At 43.5% G+C, this 25,350-nt stretch overlaps 1 protein-coding gene across 4 annotated transcripts in view; it reads right to left on the reverse strand.

The window, feature by feature from the left end:
• The window catches only part of LOC133657331 (signal-induced proliferation-associated 1-like protein 2), a 114,258-nt gene that overhangs the window by 82,071 nt on the left and 6,837 nt on the right, over positions 1 to 25,350 (reverse strand). For all 4 annotated transcript variants that reach the window (XM_062058531.1, XM_062058529.1, XM_062058530.1 and 1 more), the window contains exons 3-5: positions 24,720 to 24,908; positions 7,496 to 7,670; positions 3,164 to 3,267 (exon numbers count right to left, since the gene is read on the reverse strand). In XM_062058531.1, the coding sequence (XP_061914515.1) occupies positions 3,164 to 3,267; positions 7,496 to 7,670; positions 24,720 to 24,908 (468 nt within the window). The remainder of the gene's footprint in view (positions 1 to 3,163; positions 3,268 to 7,495; positions 7,671 to 24,719; positions 24,909 to 25,350) is intronic.

Consider the following 25,350-nt stretch of genomic DNA (forward strand, 5'->3'; position numbering starts at 1 on the left):
TTAGGATATAGACCGATGCAGTACATTGTATCAATGACATCGATAGACTTTTGCTTGTTGGGGTTCAATAAGTCAATATTAAAGTCACCACATAAGAACATTATTCTTTGACCATTGTCCATGTAAGTTGCCTTGATCCATTCTTCAAATGTTTCTATACTTGACTTAGGTGATCTATATATACAACTGATGAATATGTTTTTGCTTTTTTCCTGATATATTTCAATGGTTACACATTCTAAGATATTATCTATAGCAAATGACATGTTTTTTACCACTTTGTAGTTCAGGTTCTTCATCACGTACACAGCTACTCCTCCTCCATTTTTGTTGGTTCTGTTGATGTAGTTTAGTTCATATCCCTCCAGATCAAAATCTATTCCTTTTTTATCATCAATCCATGTTTCTGTGACAGCAATCACTTTGAAGGGTTCGTTGATGTGTTCCAAAAAGTTCTTAATGTTGTTGTAATTTGCATACAAGCTTCTACTATTAAAATGAATAATTGACAATTTGTTATCACATTCAATGTTGCTATTATATTGATCATCTGTATAATAAAAACAACTATTACTGATGTGGGAGAAAAAATTTGTATCTGGATGTATATCATTTTCCAAATCCTGGTTTTTGTGATCTTTGTTGCAGAAATTTTTTAGTTCCATATTTTCTTGTTCAACAAACTTTGATGTTGTTTCAATAATCTCTATAAGTGTAGGTGGATGCAATCCTGAATCTAGGTCCTCTTGTTTAGTCGTCCCTTGGAACATAGTAGTGCCGATGCTGAATTTAGGTGCTAGTTTTCTGTCAGAGTCCATTATCATCGTTGTTGTGGTAGCTGTGTAAACTTTAAAAATTGTCCAGGTCCTTGATGTCATGGACAACAATGACTCTTGCTTCTGGACTTCCATTCAGCTTGATGTAGATTTTACAGTTGGCGCTCCAAGTTCCCTGGATTTTTCCCTGCCTTCTCAAGTGGCGTGCTTTCTTGGCGATTCCAGCATTACGTTTTGTGAGATGCTCATTCATGTACACATTTGTTCCCTTCAGCTTCTTTCCCTGTCTCAGCAATGCCATTTTAGATTTTCTGTTTACGAGTTTCACGAGCACGACTGGAGTGGCGTTGTTGTTTCTTCCGTTCAGTGGGATGCATGTTTCGATGGTATTAATGTCGATTTCAATTTCTTTTGATTGCAGAAAGTTGACCACTTGCTGTTCTGCTGAGACCATATCCATTTCATCTGGTTCACCTTCATTATTCACAGCTTTCGCATAGGATCTTGGTTTAATTCGGTGCCCTGTCACAATGATATCATTCATTCGTTTATCCTGATCCATTTCATCTATGATGTTCCTCAGCATGTTGTTGTCTTCTTGAAGGATCTTCATTTGTTTGCTCATTTCAGTGGCTTCTTTATTTCTGGAGTTGTTCTCTTTTTTCATTTCTTTAATTTCTTCTTTCATTTCTTTCATATCCTCTTTCCATCCATCCATCAATTCTTCCAATTTTTCTATCATTTCTTCTTTAAATTCCTGGAGTATTTTTTGTAGTATCCCTTCTTGAATCCCATCATGTTCTGTGCCCAGCTTCAAATCAGTCTTTCTAGTCAATCCTTTAACTTTTGGCATCGCGGCAGTCACTGACGTCAGCGCCTCTTATGTCTTAAGGGCAGTTACTTCTTTAGCGACTTGCGGCACTTTTAACTTGTTTTTTCAACAATTTCGTACCTTGCGCCATTCAGAGATCAATTTGAGGTGTCAGCCTGTCAACTTATATCACTCTGCGACGTCGGGATCACTTTAAAACAGCTGTAAACTCGCCGTAACTTTTGGTTACGGCGAGTTTAGATTAGATTATTCACTTGTTTATTTGTTTGTTGTTTGTTTTATTCTTGTTTGTCCATGGTCTGTGCTTATGGTATGCTTGTGATGTGTAATGTCTTGTGATTTATGTATTATTTTGTATCATGACCTGTTGAATGTTTACTGTATTAACCTGCCTTAGGACAACGGATGAAAATGAGCTATTGTGCTAACTCAGGCATATTTACATTGTTGCTCTATGTTGATGAATATGCATTGTCCTAATTCAATTAAATAAATCACTGCTGATGCCATCAATGGGAAAAATGTCACCAATTGGGTAAATTCCAAATGGCCCGTTTGGACAAAGCATGAAGGTAGGAAAGATTGTTTTACAAATATCTTTGCCTTGCCCCCATGGCTTGATTTCCCATTTACTGGATTTATGTAGATCCCAAATACATAAAAAAAATGTTCCGATAGGTAAGAAAGTTTAGTTTTGCATAATAGGTCCCCTTTAGCATTAATCGAGAATTGGGACACCACTTACTTGATGTGCATGCGCAAAACCGAGGGCAGGTGGCTAAGACAAGGGACAAGGGAGAGAAATGGGATTCAGCCTTAGTCTGCTACTATACTTATAAATAATATACAGTATAGGATACAACTTTAATCTCAGCCCAGTCGGATGTGTAGGATTTCAGGACAGAAAACATCCATCCCTAAATCTAATTTAGACAGCCTCCTTTGTTGGGTTGTCTACTAAACATGTCTTTTCTGGGATTATGTGAATTTAGATCAAGTTTGAATAGGGATTTGAGATGGGAGTTTGACTAATCTAATTTGTCCTGCAGGAAGATTACCAAGAAGAATGAAATGAAACTAACTGACTTTGCTACCCAGAAGAAGAATGTTTTCAGTGGTCTTTAGATTTATACACTATTGATGTTAGTGCAGGTTTGTATCCACAGGCGCAAAATAGAAAATCTGTGTAAATACTCAACAAGTGAACCTTTGTGATTGCAATTTTATCATGCCAATGGTTGTCAAGCAACTACTCCAATCACTTAATTCAACTTGTTAGCGTAGACATGGAGGCACATCTAATACAGAGTCAGGTCCAGCCCCTGGGGATACATTGATTAAAATCCTACTATGAGGTACCGTTACCATGGCAATGCTCATAGTTTCAAGTGATGGGTTGTTACCGTGGCAAAATGAGCCCTAAAGGGGGACTGGCAGGAGCCTGGATTGAAGGTATAATAGGAGAATTTCCATTCTACCTAGCCAGCATGAAAGTGGTTCCCCAAACAATGTATGAACATTTGGAGGCACATCGATGATTGTGTTGTTCACTGACCTGCTGTCTGTTGTTGGGTGTGTAGGGGAGCATGGTGGATACGTGAAACATCAGCTCGTAGTCCTTGTAGGTGGTGTAGAGAGAGTGCGTGCCTGTGGAATCGGCTGGGTACACAACACAAACAATACAACCATTTTATTTTATTTTTTTTACATTTTTCATGAATAATGATGAAGCAATCGCTATCTAAAGGTTCTGAACTCCTGTTTGCATGCTGGGGTTATTTGAACAGATCAGGTTTTTTTTTTACTTCTTTAGATTGAAAACAAATGTCTCATTGTGATGCATTCCAATAAATTAATAATACTGTACAGAAAGAAAAATAAAACTATAAATGTGCGCATGCTGAATACACATACGGTAGCTATACTAAGGAAGGACAACGTCACTTTTGTTCTTTTCTGTTAACTTTTGGCCCGACATTATGTCTCTCAAGCTTAAAGGACTCATAGTGTCCAGATGATCTAAATTTCACTAACAAATTCTCTTTATGCATGTTTTGCTCTTGAAAATAAATCTGGCGGTCTTTTTCCATAATATCAATTACGGTAGGTTGATTGGCAACACTAAATTGACCCTAGTGGGTGAATGTGAGTGTGAATGTTGTCTATCTGTGTTGGCCCTGTGATGACGTGGCGACTTGTCCAGGGTGTACCCCGCCTTCCGCCCATGTGCAGCTGAGATAGGCTCCAGCACCCCCCGCGACCCCAAAAGGGACAAGTGGTAGAAAATGGATGGATAATGGGTTATAAATGATAAATGGGTTATACTTGTATAGCGCTTTTCTACCTTCAAGGTACTCAAAGCACTTTGACAGTATTTCCACATTTACCCATTCACACACATTCACACACTGATGGCGGGAGCTGCCATGCAAGGCGCTAACCAGCAGCCATCAGAGGCAAAGGGTGAAGTGTCTTGCCCAAGGACACAACGGACGTGACTAGGAAGGTAGAAGGTGGGAATTGAACCCCAGTAACCAGCAACACTCCGATTGCTGGCACAGCCACTCTACCAACTTCGCCACACCGTGGATGGATAGTTTTCAATAGAGGTGGGAATATTTAGGCACCTCATGATTCGATTACAATTCAGGAGCTACGATTTGATTAAAAATTGATTATTGATAAATCTTTCATTTATGTATATTAATGCAGGTTTACATTTCTTTTCATTTCCCTGAATAAGCCTTTATCACATACAACTTTTAAAAATAGTGCTTTTGTAATAAGAAACAGTTAAATTAATTCCCATCACATTTATTCAATTAATAGAAATGTATGTAAAACTGGAACATACAGTAAGTGCCCAATATTAAAGGAGCTTGTCGGATTTCTCGGTGAAGTGGCTCACTGCTGTCAGCTACATTTTAGAAATGTCTGCTTTACTTTATTTACAATAAATAAATCGATTATAAATTATTGATGTTTACTAATCGATTTTATAATCGTCCATGTCCAAATTGCGATGCATCTAAATATCGATTACTTTCCCCACCTCTGGTTTTTAAGTAATTGGTAGATAACTAACTGTTCTGTGATCCCCACTTTTCCATCACTAGATTCCCTGTTGGTGTGACATCACCTACAGAACTGGAACACCTTTACTCACTACGACAGTGTAGATAAAGGCATGTAAAACTTGTTTTTATCACGCAATTGCATGTTTTTGTCGCCCTGGTCCATGATTACTTCAAAACTGATATGGTTAACATTATGAACAAAAAAGAAATAGGAAAGAATCACAATTTCTCCTGACTTCCCTGCTCTTCCATCGACACCCTCGAGTGTTTCCTCATGTTCTTTCAGCATTTCCACAATCATCTTGAGGAAATGAACATCAGAAGAGGACGCAAAACTGAATACTAGTGGCTTAACTTTTTTTTCTCTCGTTTTTGAGCCGGTTCTGCTGACTCAGTCTTTTTCCCTTCAAATGCTGCTAATTTTCAGGATTGTATTTTGCTTGTGTCTTTTTAATTTTTTTCATCCAAATTCTTGCCAAAACTCTTCTTCTTCAATGTCAGAATCGTTAAAATGAGTACAAGTGCAATAGCGTATCTAGTCGATACTACTATGATTACGTCGATATTTTTGGGGTCACAACATCTTCTTTCGTTTTTTTTTAAATTCACATTATGTTTATAAACTCAGAAAATATGTCCCTGGACACATGAGGACTTTGAATATGACCAATGTATGATCCTGTAACTACTTGTAACCCAAATGTGTGGTATCATCCAAAACTAATGTAAAGTATCCAAACAACAGAGGAATAAATTATTATTACATTTTAACAAAAGTGAAGACAGAACATGTTAAAAGAGAAAGTAAGCAGATATTAACAGTAAATCAGCAAGTAGATTAAAAATTAATTTTCTACCACTTGTCCCTAATAATTTTGACAAAATAATAGAAGGGAAAATGACACAATATGTTACATGTAGACATACTTTTTAGACACAGAACTATGAAATAAGTATCAATGTTGTTGGCATTAGAGGGGTCCTCACAGGCAAGCTCTTCGAATAGCAGGGCAGTGTTTTCATTATTTAGACATCCTCCTGTCAAACAGTACACCTCTTCTTTGCTACACATACTCAGGTGTGCCAGACAATTACAGAGATAAAAGAAAGGAGTTGCTCTCTCTTTTTATGACAGTTTCATTTTATTCTTGTATTTAATCTTGTTATTTTATGTGTACTTTGGATGTTCTGTGTACAACAGGGGTGGGCAATTAATTTTTACCGGGGGCCGCATGAGCAACCCGAGCACTGCTGGAAGGCCACATCGACAATATTTCAATAAAATTTTGCTCAATATTATTTTTGATATATACCGTAAGATAAATAATAATAATAAATGCCGAAAATGTAATTTCAGTTCTTATGTGTCTTGTACATGTTAAGAATGGACAAATAAAGCTCCGATTGATTGATTGATTGATAATAATAATAATTAATAATAATAATAATACTTTCATTTAACCTAACTTAACTTTATACCAAAAGCACTGCTTTGGAAATCATTTGTACCCCTTTCAGAGATCACATTTAGTTCCCCTTAAACATCCTCATGTTGCACAATGAAATGTAAGCATAGGATGAAGTGTGCATTCCTGTAACTTTCTCTAGTAACAGCATTCCATGATTAATATCAATAAATTAACATTAATAATAAATGACAGTAAAATAAGCACATGTATGACTGAGGAGTCATAGTGTAACTTTGTGTGGTGTTTGAGTTGTCCGACTTTTTGTGTGGCCATAAACGCACCAGTGGTTTAGTGGTATGCGTGTTGGTGACAGATGACAAGTTGGTTTTGGCCTGGTTTGTACGGCAGAAAATTACTAGTTTTTCGAGATAGAAGTGTTTTACTCATGTTTTTGGTGTGGTTATGGCCGAATATAAACAGTTTTGCTCAATAAATTGATCGATATAATTCCTGGCCTCGAAGCATTTCGATAGACGTTACAATAATTGAAAGGTGTTCAATTGAACGGTGTTGATGAACACCGCTATGGCCACTTGTTGTCACTGTCACTCAAAGTTGCATTGCAAAATTACACAGAATAAATGTGTTTATTTTGTTTACAATTCAGATGGGATTTGATTTGGTGCGCGGCATATATTTGCTGTGCGCAGAGGACGCTTGAGCAGTGCGCAATTGCGCATGCGCGCACCTTAGAGGGAACGTTGCTTGGCAGTCCATGTCTTGTTGAAAACACGCCATTCGTCATCAACTTTTCTCTTTTTAGCGTCTCGGGTGTAAACCGTGCATCACTTGTCGCTGTGCACCTTCACTCACATGTTACACACGGACATACGCCCATAAATAACACTTTTCAAAAAAAAGCAGCACAGTTGTATTGTGCGCACGACATAGATGTTTTTTCAACTTTATTTTTTAATTTGTGATTGCATCTGTTCACACTCACTCACAATCACGCACACGCATACGTCCACACAGAAGTAATACGAATAACGCTTTTCAAAACAAAAGCAGCACCGTTGTATTGCACACTCGACATAGATACTTTTTTAAATTTATTTTGTAATTTATTATTGGCCTCACGCGGGCCGGACAGGGACGCACAATGGGCCGGATGCGGCCCGCGGGCCGCAGAATGCCCAAGTCTGGTGTACAACGTGAGTGACTCAGGTTTTATTTTAGGTATGAATTAGGTAAAAGTTACAAATTATACTCAAACTTGACTTACAGCATAGTTCATAGACCGAGAACCTCCTGTAAAGATTTACTGTAATCAAGTAGTGCACTGCATTTCCCCTTCCAGAATACTGGTGCACAGCTTGTGCACTTTGTGTGGTTACTTACTTTTGTTATCCAGCTGCGCTCTGTACTTTGTGAAGCCTTTCAGGCGCACTCTCTGGCCTAGTAGATCCAAGAACTCCTCCAATGCTGGTCCGGCACTCTCATTATTGTACATCTCTTCCTCCGTGCTCTGGCCCGCCTTACAATAAAGCACACCCACCTTGTGCTGGAAACTTAGCTGAAAGGAGAGCACATGGAAGCACACAATAATTTAGTATCATTTCCTGTTGCTGATATATAGCACACCAAAATCAGTATTCATAATGTGCATGATGCACTCAAGAGCCACGAGTACCCACTTTCTGTCACATCACAGCTATGATGGCTTTCATAACCTCTTCTAGAAAAGAGCTCAACTCATCGTTTTTTAAAGCAAAGCTACGGCATCGTGAGCCGTGTGCTAGGTTGAAACCTCACCTGAGTATTAGCAGCAACACAGGAGCGATAAATATATAAGTATAACAACCTATATAGTTATAAGTAACCCTTCGTGGTTTGGACACATAATAGAATGATCATGCTGGTTTATTTGACAAAAATCATGTGGTTAAATTGTTATTTCGTTATTGCACACATGTATAAAAGTCAACACCTCAAATTATATTACTGGAGTTTTGTTTTTTATAGTGAGTATTGATACTGCCATGGTCTGGTAGGTAAAACATGACAGGCAGAGCCTTCTCCACCAAAATCCATCTTTAATGGCTCACTTCACCCTGCTGACCAAAACAAAGAGTCAAAGGGGAAATAATAAATGACTGCCCTGCTCTTTATTTGGCACCTGTTGCCCCGTCTTCTCGAGCTGAAGATAGCTCCTTGAACTTGACACATGGTCAATACGGCAAAGAAAAAAGGGTGTTGTGGATGTGAAGATCAACGTTCACAGAGTGGAATTGCCTGTCTGCTCCCTTACAGGTCATCAGCTCCTGGTGTACTGCTGACACTGTTGTCATGGCGACTTCCTCTACCAGGCAATCTGCTGTGCACTAAAGTGGCAGCAGTGACAGAAGGCTATTATACCGTGGCAAGCAGTGGAAATCGTACATTACTTGGGGTTCACTTAACCTTTTGCTCTTGTTAGGACTTGGCCAGTGGCAAGAACAATCACATTGACCTCAGGTGCTCAGGTGAGAATGTGTTACACCTTTAAAAGTGCAAACACAGCACAAATGGCAAGTGCTTTGGTAAGGGTGCTGCAATACAGCTTGTACTATTTACTGTATCATGTAGTTCAACTCATCAAACATTATGCAATTAAATCTGTTTCCTTCCACTGTAACAAAAAAATAGATAAATTGTTTTATCTTATACTGACTGAAAGCAGTCTCGGTTGGGCTTGACAGCTTAAACCTAGGTTTAAGCCTAAATCCTCCTAAGAACCAGCATCGTCTGCAGTGGACATTTGGTTTTGATGTATTTATTTACTGACCCGTTTCAGAAAAAATAGCCCTGTTGTGTAAAACACTGCAGAGGATTTTGTCTCACAGGAGTTCCGAATGCAGTTTTACCTCGGGTTACGAGTGCCCAAGCTCACAAGTTATGTGGGATATGAGTTGTCTCTCAACTAATTGTTGCGCTTCAAGTCAGCAAAAATTCGGATAATAACCTTACCCATTGCGAGTCGCTGTGGCAAATGTCACAGTGAATCCAGTAAGATTTTGGAAATTATTCAATGTCTCACCTACTCGTATTAGCAAATATCTAGCATTTAGACGGTTAGACAGACAACACTTAGTTTATCCAACCGTGGGTACGAAAAAAGTGAGTGGAAAGGACAGTGTCGAGAAGAAGAAGCAGATGTTATTCATTGAATTAAAGAAAGAAACAATCAAAAAACATTAACGAGGTCTGTGTGTTGCCAACTTGGTGAAGCATTATGATCTTAGCACCGCTACAATAATCTACACCATACTGAAGCAGAATTAAGACGTTAACCCCAGCCAAGGGCATTAAAATATATTCCAAACGGAGGACATTTATCCATTGAAATGCAGAGGTACTGCTGATGGGGTCTTTGACAGAGAAGCAGCTTGCGGGAGATACCGTACACGTGCACTCCCCAAGGTAAATGTTTTACATTGTTATTACATTACATACTAAACTACTGTTGTTGAAGTTTGGTTTTCTGGCCACTGACCTACTCAGTGGCCTAGTGGTTAGAGTGTCCACCCTGAGATCGGTAGGTTGTGAGTTCAAACCCGGCTGAGTCATACCAAATACTATAAAAATGGGACCCATTACCTCCCTGCTTGGCACTCAGCATCAAGGGTTGGAATTGGGGGTTAAATCACCAAAAATGTTTCCCGGGCGTGGCACCGCTGCTGCCCACTGCTCCCCTCACCTCCCAGGGGGTCAACAAGGGGATGAGTTAAATGCAGAGGACAAATTTCACCACACCTAGTGTGTGTGTGACAATCATTGGTACTTTAACTTTAACTCATTTAAAAGCATCCATCCATCCATTTTCTACCGCTTGTCCCTGTCGGGGTTGCATGTTACATGTTAAAATAGTGTTTTTTGTTTTTTTGTTTTTTTTGGGGGGGGGGAGACAAGCATGTACAAACACACAAATAAAAACACCATGGCCCCATTTAGCCAAGTGTGTTCATTAAGCTTAAAATACTGGAACGGTAGGGCGCAGGTAGAGAGAAGCAAATTTATGGAGTTTCCCGGGTGAAATGGGATGGTTGACAGGTATGCAGTAAACCAGGTTGTTCCAAATTAGACACAAAAGCTGAAAATGAAATGTAACCAAAAAACTATAATGGAGGCAGGACGGTGACAGATGTTTGGGTTTGGTGTTTTTCCAGCTTTTAATTTTTATGCTTTACATGAAAAGCTGACTCAGAAAATTAATTTATGATGCTATCACCTGAAATCACATCTCAAAATGTGATTAAGAGCCTGATGAATTTCCCAGTCCATCTGCACACATGTGAAGTACATTCACATGTAGCTTGTCTCCTTTTACATCATGGTTATTACGGCAGCTGACAGCGCTAATGCTTTGAGGCAATTTCTCTCTTCACTAGCCAAGAAAACGCACAAAATAATCTGATAGACGAAAAAAAACATTAAGTAAAAGACTAACATCTGTTCCACACTAACCACTGTGCACACACACAACACATCTTGAGTAGGAAAAATTAGATACGCTAAAATTATGCCAGACTGACGAAACTTAGTTTGTTTGGGTTCACTTTGTTGAGGTGCTGACAGTCCAGTTGGGTTGTGGGATAAATGCCATTTTAAACATTTATACAGGCAGGAGGACTTTAATGATTAAACCAGGAGTGTACACAAATATGGATTCCCACACATAAAATTGGTCCTTAAAGGCCTACTGAAACCCACTACTACCGACAACGCAGTCTGATATTTTATATATCAATGATGAAATCTTAACATTGCAACACATGCCAATACGGCCGGGTTAACTTATAAAGTGCAATTTAAAATTTCCCGCTAAACTTCCGGTTGAAAACGTCTATGTATGATAACGTTTGCACGTCACGTCGATGGTTGAAACGGAAGTATTCGGACACATTGTATCACAATACAAACAGCTCTGTTTTCATCGCAAAATTTCACAGTATTCTGGACATCTGTGTTGGTGAATCTTTTGCAATTTGTTTAATGAACAATGGAGACTGCAAAGAAGAAAGCTGTAGGTGGGATCGGTGTATTAGTGGCTGGCTGCAGCAACACAACCAGGAGGACTTTGACTTGGATAGCAGACGCGCTATCCGACGCTAGCCGCCGACCGCATCGATGATCAGGTGAAGTCCTTCGTCGCGCCGTCAATCGCTGGAACGCAGGTGAGCACAGGTGTTGATGAGCAGATGAGGGCTGGCGTAGGTGGAGCGCTAATGTTTTTATCATAGCTCTGACGAGGTCCCGTAGCTAAGTTAGCTTCAATGGCGTCGTTAGCAACAGCATTGCTAGGCTTCGACAGGCGGCACAGCATTAACCGTGTGGTTACGGGTCCAGTGTTTGGTTCGGTGTCTCCTGATAGTAGTATTGTTGATCTTCTGTCTATCCTTCCAGCCAGGGGCTTATTTCTTTTGTTTCTATCTGTATTTAAGCACAATGCTATCACGTTAGCTCCGTAGCTAAAGTGCTTCACCGATGCATTGTCGTGGAGATAAAAGTCACTGTGAATGTCCATTTCGCGTTCTCGACTCTCATTTTCAAGAGGATATAATATCCGAGGTGGTTTAAAATCCAAATCCGTGATCCACAATAGAAAAAGGAGAAAGTGTGGAATCCAATGAGCCCTTTTACCTAAGTTACGGTCAGAGCGAAAAAAGATACGTCCTGCACTGCACTCTAGTCCTTCACTCTGACGTCCCTCATCCACAAATCTTTCATCCTCGCTCAAATTAATGGGGTAATCGTCGCTTTCTCGGTCCGAATCGCTCTCGCTGCTGGTGTAAACAATGAGGAAATGTGAGGAGACCTTCAACCTGCGACGTCACGCTACTTCCGGTACAGGCAAGGCTTTTTTTATCAGCGACCAAAAGTTGCGAACTTTATCGTCAATGTTCTCTACTAAATCCTTTCAGCAAAAATATGGCAATATCGCGAAATTATCAAGTATGACACATAGAATGGATCTGCTATCCCCGTTTAAATACAAAAAAATCATTTCAGTAGGCCTTTAAAGTCCTTCAATCCTTTATTAACATCTTAGAGTTTTAAGAGAAACTATTATCACCCTAACTTAATTTAATTCACTCCTTCTGTTTACTCTTATTAAGAGCGACATGGCACTCAAATTCACATTTTAAGAGGCTGGCCCATGTCGTTTGGAAGGACGGCTTTATACTAACAAATGTAATTACACTAATAAGTAGCCATATCTCTGAAAGTCGGACAAGTGAGTGCTGCTTAATCCCTGCACGCTTCTTCCCCACCAATAGGTCGCCAGCTAATACCAGGCAGTGCCCTTATCACTAACAGACCACTCAAACCAAGATAAAGCTGGGTGACATCTTCTGCCATTCAAGCAAAAATACCTCATCAAAAGCACACAATCAAGTTATTAAATATAAACTGCTTCAGCAACCTGGTGAGATAAGTCGATAGGCATTGCAGGATACAAAGTGTGTGGGATTTACATTGATTCTATTAAAATGAGGCATCTGTCCCTAACATATTTGTCTGCAAGTTCCTACATTCATGCTTATCGTTTGATCAGAAAATAACAATGTAAACACGGACCATAGATATGAAATATATTGCTTTTTTTTTTGTTATGTTTTGTCCTGTTCAGCTCCTCAGGCAAATCATATTGTTGACGTAGAGGAAGAAAAGTGTGGGATACTTCTCTTGTTGCCTTATTTGTATTTAACTTTATTTGGCATAGCCGTACCGGAGCAGGAGGGGATAGAAAGACGTAAAAAAGGAAGACAAAGGGGGAAATTACAGGGACAAGAGTGGGATAAGACAGAGAGACAACGACGCAAACAAAAACAACAACAGAACAACATCAGCAAATACAAAATGTACAAATATGATACGAGAAATGATAGCAAAGAGCCAGTTAGTGAAGTGGATAGTAATAATACAGAAATCACAATTAACATTATTGCACTAAAAATGGAACAGTAAAATATATAAATAACAATATTGATAATGAATAATAATAATTACCTGTAAGAAAAACTTGAATTACAAAAGAAAGCAGATAAATGGAAGGGAAGAAAGTGAAGCGAACTATATTAACCTTGTAGATTGTTATAGTAAAACAGGTTAGCTTTGTCAGTGTGCCGTGTTTTACCCGTCCCCTGGGGGTAACAACATTAATATATGTTTAATGAAACATGATTATATGCATAAGTGCTTGTGTACGTACATTTTGTGTATGTATGTTTGTCCAGTTAATGTGCGTGTGGAAGTATGTGCCGTGTGTGTGTGTGTATGTACTGTATTTGTGTATGTATGTGCGTAAGTACATCTGCATGAACGTATGTATGTATGAATGAATGTACTTATGTATGTACATATATATGAATACATCTGTGTGTTTGATGTATGTGTGTTTGTTTGGACAATATTCTTGTGTCCCAGTATGTGCCGGAGCCAAATGGTAAATGGTAAATGTGTTGTACTTGTAAAGCGCTTTTCTACCTTTTTTAAGGAACTAAAAGCGCTTTGACACTATTTCCACATTCACCCATTCACACACACACATTCACACGCTGATGGCGGGATCTGCCATGCACGGCGCTAACTAGGCCCATCAGGAGCAAGGGTGAAGTGTCTTGCTCAAGGACACAACGGACGTGACTAGGATGGTAGAAGGTGGGGATTGAACCAGTAACCCTCAGATTGTTGGCACGGCCACTCTCCCAACTTCGCCACGCCGTCCCCTAAAGTACGGGCCCAGCCACCCAGAGAGCACAACCCAAAACAGCAGGTATGGTACCCAGGGAACAAGAGATCACTTGCCCCACGCAGGCAGGCCGGCCAGCGACAGGATCCCAGAACCGGGCCAACCGTGCCCCCAGGCAGGCCACTGGTAGGCCGTAGACACACAGGATAAGGCTGAAGAGAAGCAAGATGCAGCCAGCCCGCAAGCCAGTGAGAGACCACAGCCCACACGGGCAGAATGACCGGAAGCCCCGCCCAGAGACTCCCCGCATGCCAGACGGGAAGACCACCCTGCCCAATAAGCACTGAAGAATACCATGCTACACACCAAGGTGCCACAATAGACACGGGGACAAGACCCAGCAGGCCCCAACCCAGACGGGCATCCAGAAGGGGTATATATACTGTATATATATAAATATATAAGAATAATAAATAGATACGTACACACACACACAGACACACAGACATAGTTAAACAAACAAATCCATTACATAGGCCGTCGGAGCAGTGATCCAGCCCCGGAACCCATCATCCACCAAGAACCAGCCAATCCATTCCTTCCCTCCCCACGGCTCTGGCCGCGCGCCTCCCCTCTCAGGGACAACCCCCGACAAGCCTGCACCCAGACAACGGCACGACATCGGGCACAAAAGACGGCGCGGCAGAGTGCGAGGGCACACGACCACAACACGACAACAAGCGAAAACAAAGTCGGTAAGTCCGCCAGCCCCGACAACCACCACGTGCACGCGCTGCCACAAACCACAACACAACCAACACGACAACAAACGAAAACAAAGTCGGCAAGTCTGCCAGCCCCGACAACCACCACGTGCAAGCGCCGCCACAAACTACAACAGCGGCTAGCACCCAGCAGCCACGGGCGCTCGTATCACAAACAAACGGCAGCAAAAACAACAGTTGTAAAACCCCCGACAATCAGTATTACCCAATCAAATCAAAATGACCGAAAAACCGCGACCAACAACCACACGCCGAGACCAGCCAGCGCCAGACCGCCAGTCAGCCCAAACACCAACACGCAAACAAGAGACATCAACACCACCCCCCCACCATGAAACTCCACTCCCCAATCCAAAACCGAACAAACACACCACCGCCCAAACAACCGAGCCACAGCACCCACAGCAAACAAGAAGGCTGTGCTGCCCCCCGCACCAAGCCACCAACATAAATCTCACAGCGCGAAGTCGGAACAGACAGACACGGACCTCGGCCAACCGGAAGCAAAATCTGTGAGATGCCACAGACCGGAAGTGAAACAACTGACCACCCAAATCACATCCATAGTAGATAAAAACAAATGACAAGCATGTACACACACACAAATAAAAACACCATGGCCCCATTAAGCCAAAACAACACCCGATGACGCCTCCGCCAAGAAAGCCTACCGTGCGGCCACTCAACCCAGTCATACAAAACAAAACAAGACAAAAAAACACAGCTCGGCTAAAAGAACCCAACCTGTGTACAACCATCTCCTGAGTACACCAAACAACACCAAAACCACAATGACAACCAGGCCATCCTGAACACAACAACTCCATCCAGCCATTCCACTCACCGCCCAGACCGTGCTTACCTGAGGGTCCCCCACTCCTTCCCCAACAAAGATAGGACCCACCCGCTGCCATCGGCTGTGATCTCAACCAGGCGCAAAACTTCGCCCACATACAGAGCACGCCTCAACCTCAAACCCTAAGCGAGGTCACTGCACGAGAATGGCCGGCCACCAGACCGCACCGCACTCCCAATACAATCCCACCCATGCATGTGATGTGGGAGTGTATAAGGCCCCCAGAGTGTCTACTATGTAGTTAAAATTAGGAGGTCAGCCATCACAGCCGTGTGTGCTGTAGCGTGAGGGAGATATGTATGCGGGTGGGAACTAATGATGCGATTAAAATTGGGGGACATCAGGGTCATGGTGGGTCCCTACTATGTTGAGCGCCCCAAAGCCCTAAGTGTCTAGCATGCAGTTAAAATTGAGGGATGGGCGAGCAGGGGACAAGTCAGGAGGATTGGAGCCCCATAGAGGCATCCTCATCACCCCGCCATGCCTCACCCAAGGCCATTCCCTCAAAGTTCTATAGGTGTGCGTTGTAAGTAGGAGGAGCGGAGGGCCAAGACACAGCCCCAAATCCCCCCAGTCCATGCAGGAGGCAACCGAGATATACGGCCAGGAGGCCGACCCCAACAACCCAGGACCCCGTAGGCACCTCGAGGTAATCCCTTATCCAAACAAACATCACAGCCAAATGCAACGAAACAGGCCCAGTCCCCAGGCCAAACAAAATAATTGTGACCGAACAGCCACGGCCATCACCATCACTGGGGCATCGCTCAATGCACCCAAAAAGCACTCATACAGACACCAAAAGCCCCACATCAAGCTGCACCTCTCCCAACAGCCAAAAAAACAACCACACAACGCACTGTCCCAGCAAAGGAAACACCAAACACTGTCCCGGTCCAACAAGAGCCACACCATCCCCACCCGTGCATCTAAACAAGTCTATCCTTACCCAGTTAAATCTGCAAACACTTCAGAAAGCACCCAAACAAATGCAAACCGGGCGAACAGCCGCTTCACACCCGGCTAACAACACCACGCAAATCCTACCCCTGCCGAACAAAGCCCGCACCCGACCGCCCCAAACCAACTCTGTGGAGTCCAAACTGACAACCCAACGCAGAAAACTGCACAGCCATCATGCTCAACGTGAACCCCACATCCAAGCTGCTCACACAGCAATGCGTTCACCCAAGTCCTGACCAGGGAACAACGCCTCTCAACAAGAAAATAATTCAACGCATCCCGCCCACATGTCGGCACCTAAACCACTCAGCAAGCCAACACCAGCCGGTCCCCACAATTCCACCAGCACAAGGCCACCAATCACGTCCCCCGGACCACTCCTACCTAACACAGCAACGCCAACCACCAGTAGCTCCATAGCAACGACCACCACCATCGCCCATCCACAATACAAACGGCCGCAGCCGCTGAAACAGAAGTAAAATAGCGACCGATCACACAAACTGGAACAACGTACACACCCGGCAACCACCGAGGCCGCCAAAATCCCGACCTCAACCCCATCCACAGCCCGGCCAGTCGAGCCATCGGACATCCGTCACCCGGCCAACCAAACAACCCAAAATGTATTGCTAAATACAGTACTGTTTCATTCAAAGTACCACTTGCAGCCGGCCTATTCAACTAGCGGCCTGCCAAAGCTTTTCATTTGGCTTGCTGAATATCGCCCAAATAGGCTTGATAAAACCATATGAACTACGGTTACTCGTGTATGCAGTAATCCCGCCACCCCGCAGGAGGAAACGGTGAAGAATGTGTCATGATTAAGCAGCAGTGGGGTGAGTAGAAGAAGACTCATTCAACCCTGAAAAAAACCCAAAATAACTTGTGAAAATCGGACTTTTAACAACGACTGGAAAACAAAGAAAGAATGTTCTGCTCTGAGTAAGTGTTCAAGTCACTGCTTCCTGTCAGACCTTTTAAGCGACCGACACATTGTTCCAGACAAGCAGCAACAATGGTAGACATTCACAAGTGTAAGTTTCATCTTAATACTTGGTCAAATATTTGTAAGTAGATATTGAGCATAAAGATATTTAGATTTTGTTTTGAAATTGCTGACTTTGTGATGTCTTATGAACAGTACGTGTGGTCATGTTGTATTTTGTCTAAGAGTAATAAGTCTGGGCGATCAAAGCTCGTTTAATACATGTAGCGCTAAATTTGACCAGGAGAGGGCAATAATGCTACATCTTAGGTTTATTTGTGATGAGTCACATACCGTTGCATTGTGTGCAATGTTTAAAGTACTGTAGATGTTGTTTAATTTCTATATACAAAAACATATGTACAAAACCAGAAACCAGTGAAGTTGGCACGTTGTGTAAATCGGTAAAGTGGCATTGCTCGGTTGGTAGAGCGGCCGTGCCAGCAACTTGAGGGTTCCAGGTTCGATTTTCACCATCTACGGTCCGTAATATCATCAAAAGGTTCAGAGAATCTGGAGAAATCACTGCACGTAAGCGATTATATTACGGATCTTCGATCCCTCAGGCGGTACTACATCAAAAAGCGACATCAGTGTGTAATGGATATCACCACATGGGCTCAGGAACACTTCAGAAAACCACTGTCAGTATCTACAGTTTGTTGCTACATCTGTAAGTGCAAGTTAAAACTCTCCTATGCAAAGTGAAAGCCATTAATCAACAACATCCAGAAACGCCGCCGGCTTCCCTGGGCCCAAGCTCATCTAAGATGGACTGATGCAAAGTGGAAAAATGTTCTGTGGTCTGACGAGTCTACATTTCAAATAGTTTTTGGAAACTGTGGATGTCGTGTCTTCCGTAACAAAGAGGAAAAGAACCATCCGGATTGTTAAAGGCGCAAAGTTCAAAAGCCAGCATCTGAGATGGTATGGGGATGTATTAGTGCCCAATTAGTCCATGATATGTTGCCATCCAAGCAACGTTATCATGGACGCCCCTGCTTATTTTAGCAAGACAATGCCAAGCCATGTGTTACAACAGCGTGGCTTCATAGTAAAAGAGTGCTGGTACTAAACTGGCCTGCCTGTAGTACAGACCTGTCTCCCATTGAAAATGTGTGGCGCAATATGAAGCCTAAAATACCACAATGGAGAACCCAGACTGTTGAACAACTTAAAGTAAATAAAGTAAAGTACCAATAATAGTCACACACACACTAGGTGTGGTGAAATTTGTCTTCTGCATTTGACCCATCCCCTTGTTCACCCCCTGGGAGGTGAGGGGAGCAGTGAGCAGCAGCGGTGGCCGCACCCGGGTAGCTGTACATCAAGCAAGAATGGGAAAGAATTCCACCTGAAAAGCCTCAAAAGTTGGTCTCCTCAGTTCCCAAACGTTTACTGAGTGTTGTTAAAAGGAAAGGCCATGCAACACAGAGGTAAAAATGCCACTGTCCCAACTGTTTTGCAATTTGTTGCTGCCATTAAAGTGTAATGTTATGTATTATTTGCAAAACATTTAATATCTTGTCTTTGCAATCTATTCAATTGAATATAAGTTGAAAAGGATTTGCAAATCACTGTATTCTGTTTTTTTTACGAATTACACAACGTGCCAACTTCACTGGTTTTGGGTTTTGTAGTTGTATGAATGTATGAACACTAAACAATCTATTTTATTCATGTAAAATACACTATGGACATTATTTATGTAAAATACACAATGGACATTATACTTTTGTCATGTTAATTTTATGTTTATATGTTCAGTCTTACAATCCTAAACGGAAAACAAAATAAGGAAATAAAACTGAGGAAGGAAAATATTCAAAATAAGGAACATCAATCCCCAACAAAACTTCTGGAGCTTCTGTTTCAACATACTGTTAACTAGCTGCACACGCTGGAATCGAGTAGCGAGGGCAGAATAAATAATATATTGACAGAGCAGTGTGAAAGTTTACTTACTTACTTACTTTGTAATTGAATAAACTAAGTCTCAGAGGAATATAACCTGCAGAGGCACTTTCTGACGAAACATCAACATCTTCAAACTGTGGCCCTCTTCATTATGTAGATGAATAGCCCTACAGTGTCTGCACAAGTTGTTTAGGAATACAGTGGTACCTTAAAATACAAGCGCATTTGGTTTCATGACCGAGCTTGTAACTCAAAACACTTGTATCATAAATTAAAACTGCCTATTGAAATTAATTGATATCAGTTTAATCTGTGCTTGGCTCCACCTAAAAACGACAATTTTAACACGTAAAAAACTTCCATCCATCCATCCATCTTCTTCCGCTTATCCGAGGTCGGGTCGCGGGGGAAGCAGCTTAAGCAGGGAAGCCCAGACTTCCCTCTCCCCAGCCACTTCGTCCAGCTCCTCCCGGGGGATCCCGAGGCGTTCCCAGGCCAGCCGGGAGACATAGTCTTCCCAACGTGTCCTGGGTCTTCCCCGTGGCCTCCTACCGGTCGGACGTGCCCTAAACACCTCCCTAGGGAGGCGTTCGGGTGGCATCCTGACCAGATGCCCGAACGACCTCATCTGGCTCCTCTCAATGTGGAGGAGCAGCGACTTTACTTTGAGCTCCCCCCGGATGGCAGAGCTTCTCACCCTATCTCTAAGGGAGTGCCCCGCCACCCGGAGGAGGAAACTCATTTCGGCCGCTCGTACCCGTGATCTTGTCCTTTCGGTCATAACCCAAAGCTCATGACCATAGGTGAGGATGGGAACGTAGATCGACCGGTAAATTGAGAGCTTTGCCTTCTGGCTCAGTTCCTTCTTCACCACAACGGATCGATACAGCGTCCGCATTACTGAAGACGCCGCACCGATCCGCCTGTCGATCTCACGATCCACTCTTCCCTCACTCGTGAACAAGACTCCGAGGTACTTGAACTCCTCCACTTGGGGCAGGGTCTCCTCTGCAACCCAGAGATGGCACTCCACCCTTTTCCGGGCGAGAACCATGGATTTGGACTTGGAGGTGCTGATTCTCATCCCAGTCGCTTCACACTCAGCTGCGAACCGATCCAGCGAGAGCTGAAGATCCTGGCCAGATGAAGCCATCAGGACCACATCATCTGCAAAAAGCAGAGACCTAATCCTGCAGCCACCAAACCAGATCCCCTCAACGCCTTGACTGCGCCTAGAAATTCTGTCCATAAAAGTTATGAACAGAATCGGTGACAAAGGGCAGCCTTGGCGGAGTCCAACCCTCACTGGAAACGTGTCCGACTTACTGCCGGCAACGCGGACCAAACTCTGGCACTGATCATACAGGGAGCGGACCGCCACAATCAGACAGTCCGATACCCCATACTCTCTGAGCACTCCCCACAGGACTTCCCGAGGGACACGGTCGAATGTCTTCTCCAAGTCCACAAAACACATGTAGACTGGTTGGGCAAACTCCCATGCACCCTCAAGGACCCTGCCAAGAGTATAGAGCTGGTCCACAGTTCCACGACCAGGACGAAAACCACACTGTTCCTCCTGAATCCAAGGTTCGACTAGCCGGCGTAGCCTCCTCTCCAGCACACCTGAATAGACCTTACCGGGAAGGCTGAGGAGTGTGATCCCACGATAGTTAGAACACACCCTCCGGTTCCCCTTCTTAAAGAGAGGAACCACCACCCCGGTCTGCCAATCCAGAGGTACCGCCCCCGATGTCCACGCGATGCTGCAGAGTCTTGTCAACCAAGACAGCCCCACAGCATCCAGAGCCTTAAGGAACTCCGGGCGGATCTCATCCACCCCCGGGGCCTTGCCACCGCGGAGCTTTTTAACTACCTAAGCAACCTCAGCCCCAGAAATAGGACAGCCCACCACAGATTCCCCAGACACTGCTTTCTCATAGGAAGACGTGTTGGTGGGATTGAGGAGGTCTTCGAAGTATTCCCTCCACAGATCCACAACATCCGCAGTCGAGGTCAGCAGAACACCATCCTCACCGTACACGGTGTTGATAGTGCACTGCTTCCCCTTCCTGAGGCGGCGGATGGTGGTCCAGAATCGCTTCGAAGCTGTCCGGAAGTCGTTGTCCTATGAGCCAAAAGAACCCGATAGGACTCCTTCTTCAGCTTGACGGCATCCCTCACCGCCGGTGTCCACCAACGGGTTCTAGGATTACCGCCACGACAGGCACCAACTACCTTGCGGCCACAGCTCCAATTAGCCGCCTCGACAATAGAGGTGCGGAACAAGCACCTCCCTCGTGACATGTTCAAAGTTCTTCCGGAGGTGGGAATTGAAACTCTCTCTGACAGGAGACTCTGCCAGACGTTCCCAGCAAACCCTCACAATGCGTTTGGGCCTGCCAGGTCTGTCCGGCATCCTCCCCCACCATCGCAGCCAACTCACCACCAGGTGGTGATCGGTAGAAAGTTCCGCCCCTCTCTTCACCCGAGTGTCCAAAACATGAGGCCGCAAATCCGACGACACAACTACAAAGTCGATCATGGAACTGCGGCCTAGGGTGTCCTGGTGCCAAGTGCACATATGGACACCCTTATGTTTGAACATGGTGTTCGTTATGGACAATCTGGGACGGGCACAAAAGTCCAATAACAAAACACAGCTCGGGTTCAGATCCGGGCAGCCATTCTTCCCAATCACGCCTCTCCAGGTTTCACTGTCGCTGCCAACATGAGCGTTGAAGTCCCCCAGTAGAACGAGGGAATCACCCGGGGGAGCACTCTCAAGTACTCCCTCGAGTGAATCCAAAAAGGGTGGGTACTCTGAGCTGCGGTTTGGCGCGTAAGCGCAAACCACAGTCAGGACCCGTTCCCCCACCCGAAGGCGGAGGGAAGCTACCCTCTCGTCCACCGGGTTGAACTCCAACATGCAGGCTCTGAGCCGGGGGGCAACAAGAATTGCCACCCCAGCCCGTCGCCTCTCACTGCCGGCAGCGCCAGAGTAGAAGAGAGTCCAGCCCCTCTCGAGAGAACTGGTTCCAGAGCCCTTGCTGTGCGTCGAAGTGAGTCCGACTATGTCTAGTCGGAACTTCTCCACCTCGCGCACTAGCTCAGGCTCCTTCCCCCCCAGCGAGGTGACGTTCCACGTCCCAAGAGATAGCTTCTGTAGCCGAGGATCGGACCGCCAAGTGCCCTGCCTTCGGCTGCCGCCCAGCTCACATCGCACCCGACCTCTATGACCACTGCTATGGGTGGTGAGCCCATTGGAGGGGGAAACCACGTTGCCTCTTCGGGCTGTGCCCAGCAGGGCCCCATGGGGACAGGCCCGGCCACCAGGCGCTCACCATCGTGCCCCACCTCCGGGCCTGGCTCCAGAGGGGAGCCCCGGTGACCCGCGTCCGGGCGAGGGAAATCTGGGTCCATAGTTTTTATTTCTCATTGAGGTCTTCGAGCTGCTCTTTGTCTGATCCCTCACCTAGGACCAGTTTGTCTTGGGAGACCCTACCAGGGGGCATAAAGCCCCCGGACAACATAGCTCCTAGAATCATTGGGACACGCAAACTCCTCTACCACGGTAAGGTGGCAGCTCAGAGAGGAGATGGCAGCTCAGAGAGGAGGTAAAAAACTTTTAGATGATAAATATTGTTTAAAAATCAATATAACAGAAAGTATAAAAAACTACTTTTATGAAATAATGTGATAATAATGTACAGACTTAGGTGCATTAAGTCTCCCACATACATACACAAATACTGTACATACAGACACACACATTCACTGTACAAACATACATATACACACACCTGTACTTACACAAGCTATACACACATGCATACATACACTCATGCATATAATCACGTTTCATCAAACATATATTAATGTTGTTCTCCCCAGGGGGAACTGGGTGAAACACGGCACATTGATAAAACCTAACCTATTTGTACTATAACAATCTACAGGGTTAATATAGTTTGTTTCTCTTTCTTCCCCTCCATTCTTCTGCTTTTTTCTTATAAATAGTGCTATTTCTATTGGTATTTTTATTGCTCCATCTGTAGTGCAATAATGTCCATTGTCATTTGTGTGTTATAACTATTTACTTCACTAACTACTTTGCTATAATTTTTTGGACCATATTTTTACATATCTTATTTGCTGATGATGTTGTTTTTGTTATTGTTGTCTCTCTGTCTTATCCCTCTCCTGTCCCCGCAATATCCCCCTCTGTCTTTCTTTTTTTATTCTTTCTATCTCCTCCTGTTCCAGATCCGGCTGCGCCAAACAATAAATAAATCCATTTGTTAAAGTCAAATACAATTAAGGTAACAGGAGAAGTATCCCACACTTCTCTAATGTAATGTAAATCTGCACAGTAGATATGGACATCTACATCAACAATATAATTTGCCTGAGTTGCTGGACATGACTAAAAAAAGCAAACAATAAAAATAATGTACAGTATTTACCTTGGAGACCAGACTAATGCTGCGTCTCCTTCGACCTGCTTCTCCGTCGTATAACAATAGGAACTGTTCTTGTTTGTGTTGTACACGGACATCTTTATGTGATGGACTGGAGAGGTCAGAGTAACAAACACTTATGTCTGTATAAGACCCAGTGAACAAGGTTCATGTGCGATTGTCCAGTTTGTAGGGTCAGGAGAAAAGAACAAAGCGAAACATGTTATGCAGACCATTCGGCAGCTTCTCCATATTTTCATTGATAAATGTCCACTGTTTGGATGTTGTTTTGGCACAGAAGCTGAATTCTGGTTTGGAGTCGTGCAGACTTGACAGCACCGCGGCCAGACTGCCTCGCCGAGTCTGCTCCACGGTCGGACATGTTTTTAATGGTTTGTTTTTATGATTTGGTGGGTGTCGTCCAACGCACTCACCTTCTTAGTTCTGGTGATTAGAGGGCAGGATTGTGTTGCTCTCTGACTGTGGGCTTTGGACAATTACTACCAGCGACGGGGATGTTCATAATTTAAGTGTATGCTCGCAATTTAAAGCATAACAAAAAGCCGGGAGACAGTTCGTATCTCAAAATACTTGTAATTTGGGTTAAGTGCATAATCTTGGGTCAGTGCAGTGTTTCCTGGCAAACATCCACAATTTACAATTCAAAGTCTTTGTAGTCCTTTTTTAGTTCAAGATAGTCATTATCTCAACTGCTGGCTTATGGGTAAAGGTTTGAACATTTTGTTGTGAGATTTCATATTGTATCATTATTTATACATGGCAAGGTGCTCTCAAAACGTTCCCCAAAATGTCAAATTATTTAAAAGACTGCCATTCTGAAAAAAATAAGCATGTGGTCCTGAACAAGACACTTAAGATGTGACTGGTTAATCACCAACCACCAAACAAGTCTGCACTCACCCCCTGTTCATCCAGCTTGAGAAGCTGCTCCGGGACTTTAGGGGAGTGGATTGCCAGGCGCAAGCATTGGATATTGAGCTCCGGGATTACATATTCAAGTACTTCCTTTAGTGGCAAACCACGGGCCGTCCCGTGTCGTGCCGTGGATGGAATCGCATCTTCCAAAATGGCTCCTCGTAGGGTAGTCAGCTGTAAAGACAAAACTATTATTATCTACTAACATAATTCTTTGACACAGCATAACTTGAAAGTGAGTATTATTAAATTTATAAGATTAGTATTTTTGATACAGCTCTTGTACTGGATGTCACTAAATGGTGCAGGAGTACCCAGTGCTGTGGCCTGGGAGTATATTAGGGTTAGGTCTCAGTATGCTTCTACCATCTAGGTCAGCAAGTCTGGAACACAGTGTTTTGATGATTTTGTATCAAAATGAAAAAATGTAAGCTCATGCCAGCTGCTGTGAGATCCAGTTATGATACAATTTTATATCATGCCGTGCTATTTAGGGCAATGGTTCATTACAGCTCCAATGGGCAGCATTAACATCTCCCATTGTAAATAATTAAAATAATCCAACTGTATACTCAATGTTAAGTGGTGTTTTAGTGTTACGACCATTAACGTGCCG

Source organism: Entelurus aequoreus, linkage group LG09 (genome assembly GCF_033978785.1).
Source record: "Entelurus aequoreus isolate RoL-2023_Sb linkage group LG09, RoL_Eaeq_v1.1, whole genome shotgun sequence".
Lineage (NCBI taxonomy): Eukaryota > Metazoa > Chordata > Actinopteri > Syngnathiformes > Syngnathidae > Entelurus > Entelurus aequoreus.